This window comes from Pseudonaja textilis, chromosome Z, assembly GCF_049901715.1.
Source record: "Pseudonaja textilis isolate UNSWEBS1 chromosome Z, rPseTex1.2, whole genome shotgun sequence".
NCBI lineage: Eukaryota > Metazoa > Chordata > Lepidosauria > Squamata > Elapidae > Pseudonaja > Pseudonaja textilis.
This window is the reverse complement of record NC_142008.1, coordinates 94,186,644-94,208,747: the sequence shown is the minus strand read 5'-3', so window position 1 is coordinate 94,208,747 and position 22,104 is coordinate 94,186,644. Positions and strand designations below refer to the sequence as shown.

At 37.7% G+C, this 22,104-nt stretch overlaps 1 protein-coding gene across 2 annotated transcripts in view; it reads right to left on the bottom strand.

Moving 5' to 3' along the window:
• Positions 1 to 22,104, bottom strand: part of CRHR1 (corticotropin releasing hormone receptor 1) — a 95,375-nt gene that overhangs the window by 10,303 nt on the left and 62,968 nt on the right. Inside the window, exons 3-9 of one of the 2 annotated variants that reach the window (XM_087916482.1) lie at positions 21,811 to 21,930; positions 13,213 to 13,298; positions 9,644 to 9,750; positions 9,385 to 9,505; positions 5,528 to 5,681; positions 4,157 to 4,217; positions 111 to 183 (exon numbers count right to left, since the gene is read on the bottom strand). In XM_087916482.1, coding sequence (XP_087772608.1) covers positions 111 to 183; positions 4,157 to 4,217; positions 5,528 to 5,681; positions 9,385 to 9,505; positions 9,644 to 9,750; positions 13,213 to 13,298; positions 21,811 to 21,930 — 722 coding nt within the window. Of the gene's footprint in view, positions 1 to 110; positions 184 to 4,156; positions 4,218 to 5,527; positions 5,682 to 9,384; positions 9,506 to 9,643; positions 9,751 to 13,212; positions 13,299 to 19,674; positions 19,803 to 21,810; positions 21,931 to 22,104 lie in introns of those variants that run through there. The other variant, XM_087916481.1, reaches the window with a different exon arrangement.

Below are 22,104 nucleotides of genomic sequence, written 5' to 3'. Positions count from 1 at the left end.
CCAGATCTCTTTTTTCATTCATAATTACTGTATTGGAAATGCTCTTCTCTTTTGCCTCTAGTCACCCTGGAAAATTTTGGCATTGTACAAGAGGGGACTTCCACTCTTACCAGCAGCACCAGTATCATTGGACCTTGATAGATGTAGTCAGTGTAAACTCCTGCACGCTTTCCAAACCAGCACCTGTAAATTAAAACACAAACAGATGAATCAATGTTTTTCAAACTTGGCACTTTTAAGATATGGTGACTCCAATTTTCAGAATTCAGGTGGGCAGTTCTGGGAACTGAAGTCCACACATCTGAAAGTTGCCAAGTTTTAAAAACATTGACTTTAAATATAGCTGAAGCAGAGGTAGAGTTCAAGACTCAAATACATATTTTGTTTCAGCTACATGAAATAATAACACTTACAATCTGCCCAATAGTACATTAAAAAAAAGTCTCACTGTTTGGATGCTGGGTGCCTTTTGACATTCAACAATTAGCCCCTCTCCAGAGAAGCAAGGCAAAGAAAAATATTTTTTGATTAATTCATAGTCTACTGACAGTCTACTCAAAAGCCATAATTTGCTCTAGGAGAGAAATCCATTATAGTCTAGAATATTATTTTTAATAACTTTACTTTTGTAACAAAACAATATTTAATCTTCATTTTTTTTAAAAAAAATTAAAGATACGATCTATTCACTGCCTTATTTATTAACAAGGTGAAACTGAAACATACTCAAATAAAAATATAAATTAAGAAGAGTAAAATCTACCTTATATTTTATGTTTATCAGTAGACACTGGCTTATGAATAATTACAATAGTCCAGAATTCTTATGTGTGAAAAAAAGATTTCTTTAATCATTTTATTAAAAGCTAAGCACTTCCAACTGCTGAACTTTTGAAGCCTGGAAACTTCTCCCTCGCTAAATCGCTTTGAAATCACAGGAAAAAATCCTGCATTGTTGTAAAATACAGTACATATTGTAAAGTACACAGCAAGAAAAATAATATCTGCTGAGAATAAAGTATATCATTAGCCAATAAAGACATTTGGAATGCTGAGACTATGCGATCAGGTAGAGATCAATTTCTGGTTTACCTTCTGGTAGATGAGAAGTAGCCAATCAAAAAGCATTCATCTACCAGAAAGTAAACAAGAGAAGTAGATTCCAAACAGCTCTTTCATTCCTCAGGTCATTGTTTCTTTTGAAGGTCCCAAAAACCTTTTGTATCACTTCTATTTTCTAAAAATGTTTTATGGGACCAAGAGACTTTCTGCTAAATAAAGATGTTTGTTTGGTCTGGACCCAGTAGCATCAAGAGACGTGTCCCCTGGTACTTATGAAAATATAATTGCCTTTTTTAATGTATAATATTCTGCACTGTGCAGTTTTACTTTCACTAGGGGTAGGTTATTCTTACTTAAAATGTTAATGGAACTATTCATCCTATTTTGATATGCAAAACTTCCAATAAATCCAGTAGATGTCAAATCACATCATCAAATATGGGTTTTAAAATGCTTTTAGCTGCCAGTGTGTTTTTTCTTTGGACTATATTATGGAGGAGGTGGAGCAATATTAACTCACCTTTTCTTGTGGCCTCCAATTCTTAAGTATCAGGTCCTGTATTCCTGCAGTTTCTCAAGCATTCACACAGATGAAGTTTGCCAGCCAATGCTTCAAAGTGCCTATGTTTGCATTTGCTGTGTCTTTGCAGAGAAAGTTGCATACCTTTTATCCCAAATGAGGAATGCTTTTTAAACAGCTTGTAGCTGATTACAAGACTGTAACCTGGTTTCAGCCATGACCTCAGTTAGGACTTAGCATGGAAATGAAAATCAGGACTGGCAATTAAGGTAAAAGGTGGCAGCCTGAAATCAATCCTGTTTGTCTGCTTGATTAATTATGATGGAAGGCTTGCCAGGAGGTTGCTAAGTCTGCCATTATCAAATCCTTGGGAATGGAGGGCCAAGGGTACAGGGAAAACACTTTATCTGCTCTTGTTAAATTAGAATGGTGTTTAAATGAATGGTGTCTTTTGAGTTTCATTAGAGGTACTTGGTTTGTCTGGTCTGTTAGTCTCTTTTTGGCTGAATTCTAGTCTGTGATTGAATGATATACTTTTTTTTCAAGATTTTTTCAGTTTTCATTAACCATTCCACTTTTGCTAGCCACAGTCACAAAGAACCTCACAGCACCTTGAAACTTGACCAACTGTGCAAGCCCTAATAATAAAAGCTGAATTAGACTGGGATATTGAAGCTCCAGGCTTAGATCCTTATAGGTTTCTAAAAAGCAGCAGCAGAGTGTATAATTAACAGTGAAGGAGAACAGAAGTTAGATTTACACCATGATATTTGAGGTGAAGAAAAGATTGACTCTTCCTTGCCTGTACCATTGTTGCCCTTCAGGGAAAATACAATACAGTGTCTCAAGCTTATTTGTTCTAATGGGACAAACAAATCTTGCTTTATTACAGTAAACAAAGACTTATCAGATTATTTTCCTGAATTTGGAATGGTAAGGAACCAAAGCACATGAGAAACCCCAGAGGAAAGAAACGGTATTTTTGGAAAATCTGAACTGCAATTTCTATAGTCCCTTACCATCAGCAATGCAGGTTGAAGATGATAACAGCTGCAGTCCTAAAGAGCAGATTTCCTACCCCCCCACAAGACTTATGCCCTAGATGTTGCTATTTCTCCTCTACTACCATCTTAAAAAAGGCAAAATACTAAAGAGTACTAGAATATACTAGATACTTATTTGTATCAAGTATTTGTTCCACAGAGGAACAAAGCAGGCAGAGTTTCAGCTGTGTTGTGTATCAGAAAGCTGAAGGAAGTGGAGAAAATATTAGTGAGTTAATATATGTTGTATAATTTTTTATTTACACAACAAATCTGCAAAATGGATTGGGGTGAGACGTAGTAACTTGATTTATTGTGTGCTATCAAATCAATATCAACTCATAGCAACTACATCGAGAGTTTTTCTACGGGATAAACTGTCCCTAACATATTCCTTCAGGTCTTCCATTGATATACCTATTGTCTCTGTAAATTAGTTCGTTCACCTTTATCTTCAACTCTTCCATGACAGCTACTATAGATATTTGCATAATATGTCCAAATGTATAGTAAATTGAGCCTAAATCATGACTTCAGCGAGAACCTAGATTGATTTCTTCACTATCCATTTATTTATTTATTTGGCTGTCCATGGTATTCTCAAAAGTCTTCTTCAACATCAGAGTTCAAAAACATCAATACTTTTCATATTCTACTTCTTCAATGTAGCAATTAGAAAGACCTATGAAATAACTTCAATAAAGCAAGATATTTTTTTCAAGTAGAGATTATATTCCCTGCAACATCTGAACATAATAATCGCACTGTGGAAATGCCTCTTTCTACACAACTTGAAAAAGGAATTCCTTAAATGTTTTTGATGCTGCATTTACTTTGCATTGTTTTAATGTTCTGTTTGCTGTTTTATTTTGTATGCTGTAAAATTTTATTGCATTTTTAACTGATTAACTGTAAATTAAATTCTTTTAACAGAAGCTGGTGGGTATAACCATTAATACATTGCACTGGAAACCAGGGCAATCAAGTTCAAACCCATTCTTATATGAATGAAAACTCACTAGGCAAATTGCAGTATGTCAATTGCTGCCAGCTCAGCCTACTTCACAGGGTTGTTCCTATGTGGAAGAAATGATGGGAGATCTCCGTGTAAGGCTAAGCTACCTTCATCTCTTAGAGAAAAGATAGCATATACATCTAATATATTTATAAACAGTCCCTACCCTCATTAACTAGAGTTCTACTTGGATATTGCAATCCAAGGCAACTTCTGATTTGCAGGCAATCTGAAAATGGAAAAATCTACATTTTGCATAGATAAATTGCTTTGGTCAGATTCATGCTATTGAGAAAGGTGAGAGAAAAGAGGTAACCACTATGAACAAGAGGAGGCCTGTAAGTGGGGCTACTTACCCCTCCTACCTAACCTGAAATAATTTCAGACCATTCTTGATTGCAAAATGATTCATGCTTTTTGGGTGCCAGCAGGGCACCCACCCACTGTATGGTAACACAAGCTTGACTTGGAAGTCATTGCCATAGTAGCAGAAAAGTGGGTGTGGGATTGACTTACTTCTCGTTGTCGTAGTAGAGTTTTCCAATGGCCCAGGCAACAATGATGGGGAAAGGGATGCCTGTGAATAGAACAAGTAGATTTAGTGGTGCCATCAACACAAGATCCAATAACAGGTTCAACATGAAGGGATCCAGCTTCATCCACACAAACAACCAGAAACCTTTCTATTTCCTGAACCAGGACATTTTTCTCCCAAGGCTGAAGCAGCATATGAAAACTCAATCCAACACAAGATGAATTTGGGCCAAAAGCCAGTATAATTATTGTAACCCCTATGGTGGCATATCTCCCCCATCTGAGCAGTAAACTGTTTCCTTTTCATGGCATGAAAAAGGGCTTCTCCAAGACTTTGCCGAATGATAGGACTGATCTAGATGTTCTGGGGCAGTTTTCTGGGTTTTCTGAATACATTGAATCTGTGCAAAATGATTATGTGCCATCAAGTAAGTGTTGACTCTAGGCGACCAAAAAGATAAATGTATGATTCTGAGTTTACTCTCATATTTTGTTTCTAATACCAAAGCAGAAAAGCAGTTATTTGAACATTTAAAACGTACTTCATTTCAATAGGGACTTATAATTTATTTATTGGTTTTTTTATTTGTTCAATTTATAAAGATGTCAACTTGCCACTCCAAATGGTTAGAAAAGAATTAAAGGCATCCAAATAGAAACAAAACCCACAGCAATAAAACAACTGTACCCAGGAAACACAGGATCCCATTATGCAGTCTAGAACATTCACATGTCACCCCCGGGTCTGCGGGATAGTGGGATCAAGACCATATGGATATCAATATCTTATCATGATTCAACCACAGGATCTCCTTTAATTTTTCAGTATCAGCAGTAAAAGTAACATGATAGATTGTTTCTGAATTTTTGTAGTGGCAAAATTGGATCCAGAATTTGTATAGTAATAAAGATGAAAGGTTATAGAGTGTGTGTAAAGTTCTAGTAGGCAAACAGAAGCAACTCTTGGATATAGTGGATGATGAATATTAAGAGGCAACTGCAAACTGTTTCAGAAGAATTGCTCTTCACTTCAGGCCATGAAAAATCTTGGGGCATGTCTTTGCCTAAACTTAGAGTGATAAAGATTATAACATCTTCCTCCAGAATTTTTATCCTCCCCTCCTCCTGATATCCAACTTTTATGCTAGTTCAGGTGTGATTAAATTAAAAAATAATATAGTGATGCCCCTGTATATTTCTTTGTCTACCAGATATCACTAGATGGGTTGAGTTCTCTTCCTATCTGTGCCAATTGGATATATTGAGGGAATTCTTTTCAGGAGATGCCTCCTATCACCCAACAAACTTACTTAGATGCACCAACCCTTTCCCGCCCTTCTCCTTGCCACTCACACCAGCCAAGGCAGATGAACATCCACTTCCGCAGCTTGTCTGTTGAATAGGTGAGAACAATAGCAGTGTGTAGATAGCATCCTTCACCAAACATCCAGAAGAAGTTAGTGACATGGAAATAGTTGTAAGCAGCTGTGACAAGACGGCACCACGGCTACAGAGTGAAGGACAACCAGAATTAATTAATGAGAGCTCCAGGAAGCTTTGGGATAGGCAGCTGATTAAAAACCATTAAGATGTGGTAAAGAATCGAGGAACTATTATTCTTAAGGTGTGGTAAAAGATCAAGGTCACCAGTAGCCGTGGATGCCCATGGAACAACCAATCCAGTCACTGTATCTTAACACAATCTAAGCAAAGTCTATCCATAATCAAGTTGTTACGCAGTTTCCTATACCCTGCCAACATTTGAAATTCATTGAATGTCCTCCTTGTGCTGAACTGTCATTCTCATCACCATAGGTAAGCATTGTAGGAAATCTTATCTAAATGCACTAAATTAAGAAAATGTATGTTGGACATAAAAAGTGCTATCTACTTTATTTCTAACTATAGTTCTTTCTTAATGCTCCAGACTAGCAAGAATTTAACTAAACAGTTTTGGAAAACATTTCTTACAACTTATTATTCTAGTTTTATTTTTATTATTGTTCTATTTTTCTCTATAAAAGTTTGACAGATTTATATTTATTCTATGCCAATCATTCTGCTTACATTCAGTAAAATGCCTGGAATTTAAATGTGCTGGAATTGCTTTTTTACAGTTTAAATTGTGCAATTTTCCTAAAAATTTGTTTTGTAACAAGATTACTGTAAAACACAGAAATTGCTGAGTGAAATGTCATGTCTAGGACAGCGGTCGCCAACCTTTTGGACCTCAGGGACCACCAAACTAATAATTTTAGATCCCAGGGACCACTAACTGGTTCTGTGGGCATGGCCTAATTTGTGGGTGTGGCCTGGTGGTCACATGACTGGCTGGGCATGGCTTGTATGTAAATATTATAAATATTTATATAAATATTGATTTTTTTATAAAAAAAGAGAAACTTTTACCCAAAATCAGGCAAAGCAGGCAGGCAGATTGAGTTGCTCACAGAATCACAGATTCATTCAGAAATCTATCTGCCATTGGCTAGCTCAGTCTGTCACATAAAATTTGCTAGCAAGCAAACTCACAAAATTAACTCACAAGACACCATGCATGTAAATATTGGGTTTTTTTATTAAAAAAAGAGCAACTTTTACCCAAAATCAGGCAAAGCAGGCAGGTTGAGTTGCTCACAGAATCATTCAGTGATCTATCTATCTGCCATCGGCTAGCTCAGTCTCTCAAATTTGCTTGCCATGAGTCTGCACTGAATTTGCTTGCAAGCAAACCTTCAGTCCTAATGGAGGTTTGGCTGTACTTAAAAGCAGAGCAGAAGATCTAAAAACTAGCTAGAAAGCAAGAAATCCAACCATTTCCTGCTTCCTAGCTAATCTAAATCTCCTGACACAGCAGAACAGATGATGGTCGGAAAAAGGAAAAATAGAAATTTAGCAGGCAAGTTTACTGGGTAAGGAGTGAGTGGGCAGGGAGGGTTCCTGCGGGCCATGTGGGTGATGCAGCCTTGTGTTTCTGCACAGCCTGGATTAATCACTTTGGAGGGGGTGCTCTGAGGGTGAGATTTCTCTGCGGCCCACCAAAATTTTCTCATGGCCCACCAATGGGCCGCAGCCCACTGGTTGGTGACTGCTGGTTTAGGAAACAGCAATCTCGGATGAATGAGCCAATCATTTAAAAGGAGTGCAATGCAACATAAGAAAGAGCAAAAATTACAGCCCAAGAATGAAGACAGGTCACATTTCAAATTATGAGGTTTTAAGCATGGGGAAAATAACACTAACATCTAAAATAAAGTGTTGGCTTATCCTAGAAGGCAAAAGGCAGGAAAATTAAGTGGGTCTAAAAATAGGAAAGAATCTTCATATATTTCTCAGTCATTTGCAGGAAAAAAGTAGGTAGATTCCAGTGATGGGATTCAAAAAATTTTATTACCAGTTCTGTTGGCATGGCTTGGTGGGCTTGGCGTGGCTCATGACTGTGGGGATGCTGCAACAGTCGTAAGTGTGAAAAATGGTCATAAGTCACTTTTTTCAGTGCCATTGTAACTTTAAATGGTCACTCCACACAAGCGAAGTACCAGCAAAGGAGGGGGAAAAACTCCAGAGATGTTCCTGAGACAGGAAGTCTACTCCTGCCAAGAATGTAATAAGGGTTAACAGAGAGGCAGTTTCTGTAAGCAACACCAGAATGCTTCCTTCCTGCCTTCCTTACAGGATTAGGCCAGTAATTTCTTCTAACAACCGGTTCTCTGAACTGCTTAGAATGTTAACAACCATTTCTAGTGAATAGGTGCGAACTGGTAGAATCCCACCCCTGGTCAGAATCTGCTGAATACCACCTCTGGTAGATTCCTACCAAAAGCATGTTTTGAAATTTATTTAAAAAAACCATGTTCCCTAATTTTTGTGCAGTGCAAACAGTATTATGAGTTTGACAGCCAGCATTGTTTGCAGAAAAAAAATGTCAACAAGACTGTTGTGGTAGTGCAACTGAAGTCCTTCCCCTTTGTTTGTGTGTTTGCTTCCACAACTATTAGCTTTTTTGACTATATTAGACACTGGTATCTACAGCAAAAGATTGGGCTGTTATTTTCGGTTGATATATGATCCTCAGATTCCTTACTGAAACATACAGAACAGAAGTAGAGGACATGTAATCCTCCATTTATTATTGGACTTTATCTTCCATCAACGTCCATCAGTTAAGCCAATGATCATATACACAGGGAAGAACAGCCTATCAAATGTGGGAAAACCATATATGTTCTCTACCCTGGTACAGAGTAGAGGTCTTATTCAGCAGGTTCTGACCAGTTCTAGAGAACCAATAGCGGAAATTTTGAGTAGTTCGGAGAACTGGCAAGTCCCACCTCTGACTGGAGATTTTACATTCCCCTGCCACACCCACCAAGCCACGCCCACAGAACCAGTAAAAAAAATTGAATCCCATCACTGGTACAGAGATTCCTGATTCAACCATTTATGTTGTCACACTGTAATCCATCAAATTGTGCCTTTAAAAATAAAAATAGGCAGCCAGCCTGTAAGGAATTAAGCCATTTGTGCATTGGCTCTACCAGGCTTTCTGAAGAATGTCATGCCCAGACTTCAAAACATAGGCACAGACAGAACCAGATTTTCGGTGCGGAGATCATGATCCTAAAGGGTAGAATGTTTATTTTGAGCTCCTGAAAGGTTAAGGCAGTGGTGGGATTTAGCAAGTTCACACCACTTCGGGAGAACCGGTTATTAACTTTCTGAGCATTTTGGTGAACTAGTTGTTAGAAGAAATCATTAGGGCAGAGAATCGGTTGTTAAATTATTTGAATCCCACCACTGGGTTAAGGCAACAGTTTAACCTGATTAAGACCTTGCTCACATGCAAAACAGAAAGAAAGGAACCACAACTGTTGATTCCATACATCTGAGGGCTCCATGTGGACCATAGGCCTTATTACTAAATTGGTGGGCTAGCTGTACTGCATTGTTTCTGTGTCTCCAGAGATTTTTCTCAGCTAATGCCAAGGACTCAAACTAGAGTTTTTAGCATAAGAAATCTGTCCTTTGCCACCAGGCTAATCACTATCGGTAGTATCTTTAAATTCCATAGTGCTTTCCAGTAAAATTTTATGATCTTTTAAAGATTTTATTTTCACAACAGTCTAAGTAGTCAAGACCTTAAAAAACTGGTTCAGTTTCCTAAATTGTACCTTAAATTATTTTTTTTGCCAAACTCAGCTTAAACCTACCACATTGCTTTCATGAACTTCTGGATTCATGGTGAGTTGTACCACAAACCATGTGGCATTCCTCAAGATGAAAGCAGTGATCAGGTTCCAGTGGATAATATTTCGTAAACATCGTATACTCCTGCAGGAGAAAAGAAACCACTCAGTGTACAGTGTAGGCACAGTGTAGCCAAGACACCAAAAATACATGCATTCCAGCTGTCAGGTTTCAAAGGAGAATCTTTTCATCTGATGATCCTATACTTTTGTGAATACTCACCGAAGTCGCATGAAGAGGACAAAAGCTGCCAGCAACGCCCCCAAAGAAATGCAGTGCCCAAGGTAGTTAATCACAACAGCAATGTGATAATGCAGTTTGCTTCTCTTCTACAACGGGAAAGACACAAGAGGAGTTTGTGAGATCAAGAGAATAGGTGAGAAATAAGACAAGAATATGATTCTAGAAAATGGTGATTCTAGAACATGATGATGAATACATGGTCACCAATCTTTACTTCAAAATTGCTGGGCCCCTAGTTCAGATCCAAAGAAAATGAGCCAGACCTAAAACTGGAACCCCCAAGAACAAGTAGTAAAGAATTTAGTATCAGTGAGAATAGAGTAGAAAAGATAGATCAAGGCAAAAGAATCAGATTTTTATTGAGCTTTCTCTGACCCCAACACTGATTGCTTGCCAAGAGCTCAGATCAACAGTGTAATGACTCGGCTACCCCACTGATGGTACAAATCATTTTACAGCAATCTTTTCTCAGGAGCAGCATTAGCAACTGCCCTCTAAGCATTATCTGTTTGCTAACTCATTCAATGGCAATTAATTCTATAGCTTAACTATGCATTCTGGAAAGAAGGATGTTTTTCCTGGATCATTTCCCAAGCTCTAGTGAAATTGATTAGCAGAAGCTTTAAGATTAACTATGTGCAATTATACCAATGAATGAGAACAACGTTTTGCTGAAAGATATATTGGGAAGTTACAGAAGAGGAGCCACAGACAAGAAGAAAGTGCCCAGCAGTCATTTAGAAATGCAGATTGCTGCATGGTGGTGTTCCCGCCTTCTAAAAGGTGGCCTAATAGATCTCCAAAAATGGGGGGGAAGGTGTGTGTGTGTGTGTGTGTGTGTGTGTAATTCTGAATTATTTGCATTATCTGTCTAAGATGCTAACATCTTTTTTTTTTTAAAGGGCCAGCTATTTTTCTCCACATTAATTGCTAATTCACACAGTGGATGCCAGTCTCACAACAGGGCAGTTGGCTAATTTAATTACTTAGTCCTCCTCTCCTGTGATTTCTATCCAAACCCCCAAGGACAGCTAAATTTAATTGCTACAGTGGATATATCATGTTTCCAGGAACCTTGGTTAAATTCTAATTAACTAACAGCCTTCTGGGATTTTCCAGATAATGGCCGCACAACGAAAAGGCCTTGCATACTTTCTTCACCTCCTGCCCTCATGTAGAAACTATAAAGCCAGGAAATGTTTGCACTCACCACTACCTCTTGTTTTAGTGATTGACAAACCATCAAAGACCAACTTAAGTGCAGAAAAGGCTGCATTTTTAAATCCCATGGCTGCCCAACCTCTTCTTGAAAAGCTTCTCAGGTGGTTGCCATACGGCTATAATCTTTTACAAAATACTAAGTTACCCAAATGATACCTGCCATATCCTAGATATTCTGCTGTTAGGATGTTCCCAACTATCTGTCCATACCTTTATTTTTATATTAAATAAGTGGGCACACTTTCAAACAACACTATGCTTTAGCTATCTATCATTATTATGCCTTAGGAAACATTATGGAGCATTTGGTGCTCAGAAGCATTTTTGGAAATAAGGAAAATATTGGAGACAAGTTTTTCACTTTGCAGAATACTTATTATTTAAAATTATTTTTTTAAATAACCCTAACCCAGTTTGAGATGGAAATGTTTGTAAGCATTGCTTATAAGCCCATACATTGGTGACCCCAGACTTCTACACTCAATATTTAAAATCTCAAATTATTTCCATTCCACATGAAAAGAGTTCCGCAAATCCCATTAGATTTTTATTTAAAAACACAAATGCTTAGAACCATAAGATGTAGTTGAAAAGATATCTCTCTGCTCCCAGACTAGCATTCTAGCCACTGCATCTCCCATTTGTACCCATATCAATATCTAATACTGCCTTCTATGTTTAATTAAAAAGAACAGGTGCATCCTTGATTGAACCTTTAATGTAAAATTGTGTCTGCATTTACATTTGAGATGTATTCAAGCACATACACAAATACACATTTTTTGTTGTTTTACTCTTTTTTTAGGTTTCCCTTTTTCTTTTGTTTAATTAAATAAACAGAAACCATGAATTATTCCAATCTGTTCATTGCTAAGATCTCTGTACACTCCGAAAATGATTGAGATGAAATGCTTTGGACCTTGAAAAAGCCCCAAAATCTCAACTGTTCATAGCCTGTCTTTTTCAGACTTCCATATGAAATAAAAAAACAATGTGTTTACTTGAAAAGTGGCTTTAAAGGCCTCAGTTAATGATCTGATTCATTAAATCAGCAATATTTTTTTTACAAGCTCACCAAATGTGATTAATAAACAGCAAGATGCTGTGCTGACATGAGGTGTAAAGAAATGTTTCCAAGTAATTTTTGAAATATGCATAGAACTACTGTCCACATTTTTATTAATAAAAGAATAGTGTAGATCTGGGCCATTTGCTTCATATTAACAGCAATAGCAATATGCTTCAGAGCTAAAGAAGCTTCTTGGATGAGAAGTGAAACGTCTTCAAAGAAAACTAGAAAGTCCTGTTGCTTCTTGAAAAAAGCACTTGTGGGTCAACCGTGACCTGGATGACTGAGAATCTCCATAGACAGCAATAGCAATAGCACTTAGATTTATACAGGTAATCCTTGACTTACAATAGTCTGTTTAGTGACCATTTGAAGTTACAACGGCACTGAAAAAAGTGACTTATGACTGTTTTTCACACTTATGACCATTGTGGCATCTTCATGGTCACATGATCAAAATTCAGATACTTTAATGATGGCTGCAGTGCCCCAAGTTCTTTGTGACTTTCTGATGAGCAAAGTCAATGAGGAAGCCAGATTCACTTAACAATTATGTTGCTAATTTAACAACTGCAGTGATTCATTTAGCAACTATGGCAAGAAAGGTCATAAAATGGGCCAAGACTACCTTAACAACTGTCTCACTTAGCAACAGTAATTTTGGGCTCAATTATTGTCGTAAAGACTACCTATATACTGCTCTATAGTACATTACAGCAACATTAGCTGGCTACTACCGTGTTTCCCCCAAAATAAGACCCTGTTTTATATTTTTTTGCCACCAAAAAATGCACCAGGTCAGTGGGGAAGTCATCCACTGACTAACCTCACTTGTGTACGTTGCCCCTGGCCTCCTTTTCGCTGTCAGAGACCTTCAGGAACAACTTCTGCAGCCGGAAAGGCTTTCCTGAAGGCCTCTACAGCTGATAACAGAGCTCTGGGTTGATCTGGAGCTTTGTTATCAGCTACAGAGGTCTTCAGGAAAGCCTTGCCAGCCTTGCTAGATGCAGAAGAAGTGGGTCGGCAAGGCAGGTATCGGGGTGTGCAAGGCCTGGCTACAACTGTCCAAAAGTAATAGTAGGGCAGCTCTACCCACACATCCCCACTCTAGCTTAATTTTTACCCATGCACTGTGGAGTGGGCGGGATCTTAATTTTGAGGGTAGGGTTTATATTGGGTACACATGTAAAAATCAAGCTAGGGCTTACTTTCAGGGTAGGTTATATTTTCAGGGAAACAGGGCATACAATATCCTTACCTCCTCATGGAGGATTTCTTGGCACTGGGAATAATTCACACGGGCTGCCCAAGTCCCATTTGCAAAACATTCTCTGTACACGTTGTCTGAAAAAGAAAAACACAGTGGTAATTGAGTGGTACAAACTGCATGAAACAAATGACGAAAGAGAATGTCTTATAAAATGAGATATTCTGACTAGGCAAGCAAAATAATCCTTGGTATTCTTAGCTGAATCAGCTGGCCTATAGAAAATATTTTTGTAAGTTTTGTTCATATGTGCGTTTCTTTATATAACAATAGCAGAAGACCCTATAAGTTTGCAGAACTAGATCATGTCATTGTTGTTTTAATAACATATTATTTAATACCACGCATGTGATATGCATGAACAGAAAAAAATTTTATTGTTGAGATTATATGAAAAGTTTGCTCTTGGATTACTGCCAAATTGTTTAGATGCAAATTGTTATTTGATATCTGCCAGAGGCTTGAATGCTATCCTTCATTTAAGACATACAATTAATTATGATGTTACTTGACCCTCCTTAGCAAACTTTGATCACAGAAAAATATGGCTCAAGACTAATATTTTCTCTTTTCAAAAGTGAAAAGAGTTCACAAACAAAACTGGATTTAACAGAATGAGTTAACAGAATTAATTAATTTGAGTCAGGCAAGGACTATTGGATCCAATCTTGACTCTTGCTCACAGGTTTTCTTCTGACCTTTGAATGATCTCATAAAAATGGGGTACTGGTGTATACCAATCTTCTGAATTTGATACATTGCAAATGCATTGATTTATACATCCCATAATTCCTCCCTATCATGAAAGTCCAATAATAAAGTGTGGCATAAAAGAGGCCACAAAGCTAATGAAGAAATCCCAGATTTTCCAGGATTAGAGACTATATTTAATATGAAATTCTTGTGATCTTATTGCATTCTTTAACAAAGTGACAAAAATTAGTGCACCAGAACGCTGTGAATATAATTTACTTGGACTTCAGTAAGATAAAGTTAACCACACTGCTACTTGATAAACTAAAAAATTGTGGATTAGACAGCATAACTACCAGATGAATTCATAACTGGCTGACAAATCACACTCAGTGTGTAGTGTAGTCCTTAATAAAACTGCATATATATGGACGGAAGTATGCAGTGGGGTCCCCAAGGTCTTAGACCCAATACTCTTTAATATCATCATCAATGATTTAGACAAGGGGATAGAAGGGAAATTCATCAGATCTGCAGATGACACCAAGCTGTCAAGAAGAGACAATATTCCAGAAGACAGGCTCAAGATACCAAAGGATTTTGACAGACTTGGGCCCTATCTAATAAAAAGAAATTCAGTGTAGAGAAAAGTAAGGTTTTACATTTAGGCAAGAAAAACCAAATACATAAATATAGAATAGGTGGTATCTGGCTCAACAGTAGTAACTGCAAGAGGGATCTTTGAATCCTAGTGGGCAATTACTTAAATATGAACCAGCAGTGTGCTGCAGCTGCCAAAAAAATAAACACAGTCCTAAGTGCATTAATAGAGGGATAGAATAAAGAACAGGTGATGTTTTATAGTATTACTTTATAATGCCTTGGCAAGACCACACTTGGAATATTACATCCAGTTGCCACAATATAAAAAAGATGTTGAGATCTAGAAAGAGTGCAGAGAAGAGCATTGGATCAGATATGTAGATGACACTGTCACCATAATAAAAAAGAATTAATTAAGAGAATACCCACAGAATCAACCATAACCTGTTTAAAGGAATTCAGTTTACCAGAGAAGAAAAAAATAACAACTTCCTTTCCTGGACATCTTGATCAGCAAGAGACCACTGTTGGAAGAATTATCTTGCTGGGTTCAGTTCCAAGTGGGGAAAAAGACACTGGAAACATGGAGGCTGTTTGGAAAGATAGTTTAATGGTGGACAGGACCACATGGCTTGGAGCTCCAAAAGAGGATGATCACATGCTTCAAGGTGAAGGAAAACAGAAAGAAAGACGAAGATGCTGAGACCCTTATATACCCTCTCTTGGGCCTCACCTTAGTATTTCCTGTTCCCGTGCAAGAAATGTATCCCATTGGCTGTCAGGCTCCCAGGGGCAGGGTCTTAACTAACTTTGTAGGCTTTGTCTGGACCACACAGCTTCACCTGAGTGTTGGCTGATACAATCTTCCCAGGCCAGGTGGTAGAGGCCTTTATTATGTAGACTACTCTGGCCTAGGCCTTAATGGCCCATTAGCAAAGGTGCGGGGGCTGAGTATGCATCCATAAACACTAACTAGCAATCAGAAGACATGATGAAAATTCTTTAATTTCACAATATAAAGACAGATTTCACCATAGTTTCAATTGGGAAAATAGGATTATCCGAGAAGTCCAAAAATGTCAGGGAATTTCTGGAAGCCTGACCCTCTGACAAATCAGCCATCAACACACACATAGACATTAGCAAGATCTATAGAGGATCACCCAGCCCAAAAAGGAACAAAAAGACTCAAGCACTTCTCTACTAGAAATTAGCACCCAGATCAGCACAGATTAACTCCAAGGTTAACATCAGATCAACAATCAAACAAACAACACCCCAGTCAAGAAACAGCTAATGAAGTCAACAGCAAACAGCCCAACCAAGACATCTCTAAGATCCCCACCCCTACCAATACTAGAACATAAACTGAGAGAAACTCTACTCCTTACTAGCATTGATGATGTTAGGCTGTTGGTTTCAGCTCTGGGCTTGGCAATTAGTTGCAAACGTTTCATCACCATTTGAGGAGACATCATCAGTGCGTATTCAAAATTCACAATTCAAAATGCACTGATGATGTCTCCTCGAATGGTGATGAAATGCTTGCAACCAAACTTTCAAACTCGGAGCTCAAACCAACAGCCTAACTACCAACCCAGGCAGGGGTGGGATTCTACCGGTTTTGTGCACTTCTTTTTTTTTTTTGAAAATTTTATTTGGGTTTTCACAAAAAGAAAATACAAATAAAACATCTTTTTTAAAAATAGCATGGTCCCAGGTAATCACTTCTTCATACAGACACAAAACTCTATTTCATGCTCATTTTTATATTCTATTCCATATCTTATTACCATTTTATATTTTCTACATAATTTCTCCCCTCTTTTAATTTTCTCAACTTTGTTTTAATTATCTCAATTCAAATCATTATATTTGTACTTTTGTCTGTCCTGTTACAATTTCACATTATCTTTTCTTATTAAGCAAATTTTTCCCTGTAGTTACCAATTAGAGTATGACATATTTATATCCTTTAATTTTATCCATTCAAGCTCTTTTTAAGCTTCAATGTATAGCTGTGCACTTCTGTAGAACTGGTTGCTCTGAAAAGCAGCAAACAGCATACATAAAAGCGGTTCTATGTCTGTTGCTGTTTTGGTCCACCTGCCCACCCGGGCTCTTACCTGACCTTTACTTCTTGCTTTTTCAACCACAGCTGCTTTGCGCAACACAGCTGTGGTTGAAAAAGCAGGAAAAAAGGGCTTTTCCGACTGCTGTGCATTTGCATGCAGCACTGCTCAGCTGTCCGGGCAGCTCAGCAGGTCGTAAATTGCACTCACGCGATTTGTGCGACTCACGCATGTGCTCATGATACAGAGCGACAGAACCGGTAGTCATACCAGTTGGATCCCATCCCTGAACTCAGGCTATTAATATTCAAACACATTTCAACCCCTGATGATGCTACCTAGTTTGAGTAATGAAACATCTTCAAGAGAACGAGCAAGCTCAGAGAGACCAAGGAGCCCTCACAGGTTAAGCTGAAAGGGAGGGGAAATAATATAGTGTCTTCTTAGAAAGTAGCACCTACTTGACCTTGACTGATCTTGAAAACTGCTCAGCAGGGTCAGACCAGGTTAATATCTCAAACAAAGATCACCAGAAACAAGCTAGGGCAGTCACCTTGATTGAAAATCAGAAGCCCATCCCAGAAGAAAGAAATATCCAACCATTTTCATGTTATATTAAGTTAGTTTTCACCCTTCAGAATTCTTCTTTTAGCATTAGAAATCTCTTCTTCAGAATAGTTTTACTGCACTTTTTCAAGCACTCCAAAAACAATAATGGCAGAGATGGAAGTGTCCTGAAATGCTAAAGCCTCTACATATTGAGCTGTTTTGGGGGGGGAGGGGAGTGGGACAGGAGTGCTGCTGCTGCTCTGCTGCCCTTCCTTGAAGGAAGAAAAGGAACACCTGATTTCCACCCACAATATAGCTTCATAATAAGAATAGATGCTACTCCCCCACATTTCGATCCAAAGCTGTCAGTCAGAAGCGAGTATAAGCTACAACCATTCCAGAAAAGACTGTTGAAAAGTGGCAAAAATACAGTAAAGGTGTAAAGCATGTTATGCAAGAGTGGATGTGGAAGTCAAACGGATGAGAGAGGGAGGAAGGGAGTATTGAGTGTGGAGGGCTAAAGTATGTTATGTGGATATGGAGTGAAAAGAAGAAAATGGGTCTGGAGAGATCTGTGTAGAGGGAATTGGGAATGGCCTTGGAGGATGGGAAGAAGAATACAGAGAATACCAAGGCAACGGTCAGATAAGAGGAATCTGAGCCGATTCAAGAAAGTAACATGAGAATACATCTCAGATTGGCCCCTCCCTCATTCACACAGAAATAAAGGGAGAGAAAAATCACTCAAAATTGGCAAGATGACTATACTCTTACTATAATTATTACAATAAAAGTAGTCCTGACCTACATGGAATTTGATTTCTTAATTTGATCTACTTTATAAGACTGACAGAATGCAACCATATATAGTAGATACAGCTAAGGCTCAAAGAGAAAGCACAATAATTAATATACTTCCCCTAATCCTCATCAGACTGAGCCTCCAATGATCACATGGGAAGTGGGCTAGTGCTCCAAGCTAAATTCTGCCCAGCCACTGGAAAGAAGGAGAGCATATTGTTTGCTGGAAATCCATACTTTCCCAGTCCAAAAGCAGAACATGAGTACTAAAGGCTGTTTTTCAACGTCAACAGGAGTGGGGTGTACAACTTTGTAGTGAAAAAGGCATGAGATAGTTTCTGCCCTAACCATTCTCTATTTTCAAGCTTCTGCCTAAATAAGGAACATAAACAAAATCCTCCTAATCTTTGATCTTCCTAAACTGAGCAGCAAAGTCCGATTGGAATTCTATTTTGTTTGTTTACATTTATGTAGAATGCTATGCTGTACTTTAAACAGACCTTCAAAGTAAGCGGGGCCTTGGAGCTGTATCCAGATTATATAATATAGTTTTTAAAAATGTACATTTAAATACTCTGTTTTAGGTGAATATTAGAACATATTTTGATTAATCCTCAAAGTGAGATGCAAAGAAGAAAAAGTCCCTCCATGCTTCAGTTTGCAGGGATTGATGCTTGATTCAATCTAGGTTTGCCTTTAATATGATCAGGCTAAATGATGGTATTCCACTATCATTATCCCTTCTCTTCCAACTGATGTCAGCATTGATAAAGATATTTGTTCTCTAGTGGACAGTTTTGTTTAGTTTCATTTTAAAGGGAGAATCTTCTTTGTACATGTGTGTTTTCCCCTTAAAACACTAGAATCCTTCATATATTGGCTAGTCCATCCTTCTTGTTTCTCATTGACCCTGTTTCAATTTTATTAAAGTGGGGATTCATCACCAAAACAATGACTGTAACATATCCAGAGTGATATTCAGCAGGTTCTGACCAGTTCTGGAGAACTAATAGCGAAAATTTTGAATAGTTTGGAGAACCGCCAAATACCGCCTCTGACTGGAGATTTTACAGTATCCTTCCCCTGCCACGCCCACCAAGCTATGCCCACAAAACTGGAAGTAACATTTTTTGACTACCACCACTGAACAAATGTGATTTCTCCTCAGATCCAAAACAATGATTGCAGAAATGTCCTATGAACAGATCTGTCAGCAAGGATTTCCCTTAATGATTGTTCTTAAGATATTTGGATTCCAATATCTTCTGTTGGGGTAATGCGGGAGCAAAAATTGAAAACATTTATTTATGTTTTAAGTTGTGAGCCAAAATATATTTTTGGCTCACAACAGTTCCAGGAAACCCTCCCTGTAAATAACATGATCACAACATAAAGAGCCTGGAATCTTCATAACTTTTTGTTAAACCAAAAACATATTATACATGCATCTTCTAATTCCTCTCTACCCACTTCTACTCTACCACGGTCCAACTAACAAAAGCAACAGTTTTAGATTACTGTGCTTCATTTAAATTTTAAATGATCAAGACTAATCCATCTATAATCTTTTGAGTAGGGTGAATTATTAAAGATAGAAAATGCATGGCATTACTTTCTTTTTTCAGAATTCAGGCACCAGAGATGGAAATGTGCTACTTCCAAGCCAATGGACACCTGCCAGTTTTCTGTCTTGCTTTAAACCAATAACCTGATCTAGACATTTTGGAAAGATTACCTTTTCTTCCACAGCCCAAAGATTCAGGATTTTCTTAGTACCATGTAGCATAGTCATATGCAAGAAACTGTACTGAAAAAAGTATGTCCCATTATAACAGTAGCTTTGCTCTTCACTACTGAGAATTCATAGCTCTGGCAAGATTGCAATTCTTATTGACAAGCTGAGAATCGATTAACCAGAAAGTCAATATAGTCCACATGCAGGGAAGGTACTGATAGCAGAATCACTATGTTCTATATTATATAAGCCTTTTTGAACTGGTTGACATGCAGGTATGTTAGATTATAATCTTCATTCTTCCCGGATCTAGCTTTTTACGGAGGCACTGGGATTGTATGGATATTTAATAGGCAGATGGATAGTTAAACCCACTCTGGAAATCTGGGGTACATGCTGAATCAGAATCAGAATAGAGCTGGAAGGAATCTTGAGGTCCTCTAATCCAGTTCCCTGCTCAAACAGGATATCCTATACCTTGCTAATGCTTGTACGATAATAATTGCTTCATAGAAATACAACCAAACCTAATTCCACCCCAGAAGAAGGCTTTTAACACAGAAAAGAAGAAAGTGAAGGTCATTAGCTTTTTCTGAATTATCGTATTTTAGTTTGTTCCCCTCTCACCATATATACGGACCTCAGTGACATTCTCCAAGCAAGCAAACGCTCTGCATTTTGCTATAAGATGGAGAAGCATTGTGGAGAACACTCTAAAATGGAAAAGTAATGGACAAAGAAGGATTAAACCCCCTCTCTTCACCACTTCTCCAGAATGGTTTTTTGAAAAGGCCATTCAGGCTAAAATTACAAGTATTTTCCCATAGCATGTAATTTAATTGAAGAAACAAATACACATGGAAAGGACAGCCTTTTGTGCCAGTAAAATGACGCAGGGCAAATAACCTTCTTTGTCATTAGATGAACGCTTTACTAGCAATCCTCTTAAGAAATAATGTATCAAAGTTATAGCTAATTTGATTTCATAAGATAAAATCCTATATCAGAGAATTCAGGAAGAACATTAAAAAGTTTCAAAACTTCATTCTTTGGTTGAATCATTCCTTGGAGGGTAATTCATTATTTGGACATATCTGGGGTTTTTACAAGTTACAACAAAAGATTCAGGTATAAAATTGAGGTCTTCTTTACCATTTATCTGTTCTGCATTGAGTAAATGACTGGAAGTCTGGCATTTTTTCCTGTTCATTGTTAAGTGACATTTTTCCTGTTCATTATTGGTGACATAAAAATACTTCAAGAAATTGAAGATGGCATGGGATTCAAAACTATGAAAGTTTATGCCAAAATAAATAACCTCACAACCTCGTAATAACAACAAATAAATACAGTTTGAAATTGTTGAATTCTTACTTTGGAAAGCACTGGATTTTTATAAGCACTAGATTTTTAAACCTAAATTTAAATCTGGTTCATAAAAAAGATTTTTAGCTAAATTCGTGTTATAAGTGGTACTTAATTCACAAAAGCTGAAACCTTGGTGAATTCAATACTGTTTAAAGAATGATAGAATTCTAATCTTTTTCACTAGTGTTCGAACATGATTTCCTATCATGAGAGCAAATTTTCTGACCCCATCTCCCAGCACAGAATTGGTATGCCCTGCATAATTTCTAACATATCTTGAATTTCAGAAATAAATATTTTCCAATATGTACATATGAAGGAATGGTTTATTCAGAAATAAAGAACAATCAGTTAAAGTTATGCCCAAATTCAATCCGCACTATGGTTATTCAACTCAGAATCTCTTGGAACAGTTGGTGAAGCTGAATATAGATTCAAAGCTTTACTTGCAGCTGCAAGTACAGTGAACAGAAGGGAAAAATTCCTAACTATCTAGCTGTGTATCAAGTGTGTTTAATCTAGAAGCTTCATGCTATCTGCCAATCACAGGGTCTGTTGTCAGGGCTTATCAGAAGCTTCCCTAGATTATGCAAATTGTTGATTTCATTCATTTAATGCAAGTACTGTACACACATTGACATTTCTATGCTTCCTGATATTCTGGTTCTATCTTTCATTAACATTTGCTTCAGTCTTTGCTTCAATGTGTCTAAGGGAAGAACCTTTCTTCCTGCCGTATGCTCCTACTCAACCCATCTGCTGGCTTACTTGAGGTATTATATCGCACTCCAGAGAAATAGTCAGGGCAGGGACGGGCTACCAGCTGTCCCGCAAGGCTGCGTGGCCAACATGTCCCAATTAGATCCACTAAGGCATTGCACTGAGGGCCTGCAGGGAAGGAAGAAGAGAATAATTTAATAATATATTGACATCATATATTATATACTTGTTTAGAAGATTGAGACAATCTATATTTCCGATATTATTATTAACACACTCTGATGCTAAGGAGTTCTATTCCCCCTCCCCACCTGAAAAGAAATCTGTTCCAAATGCAAAATA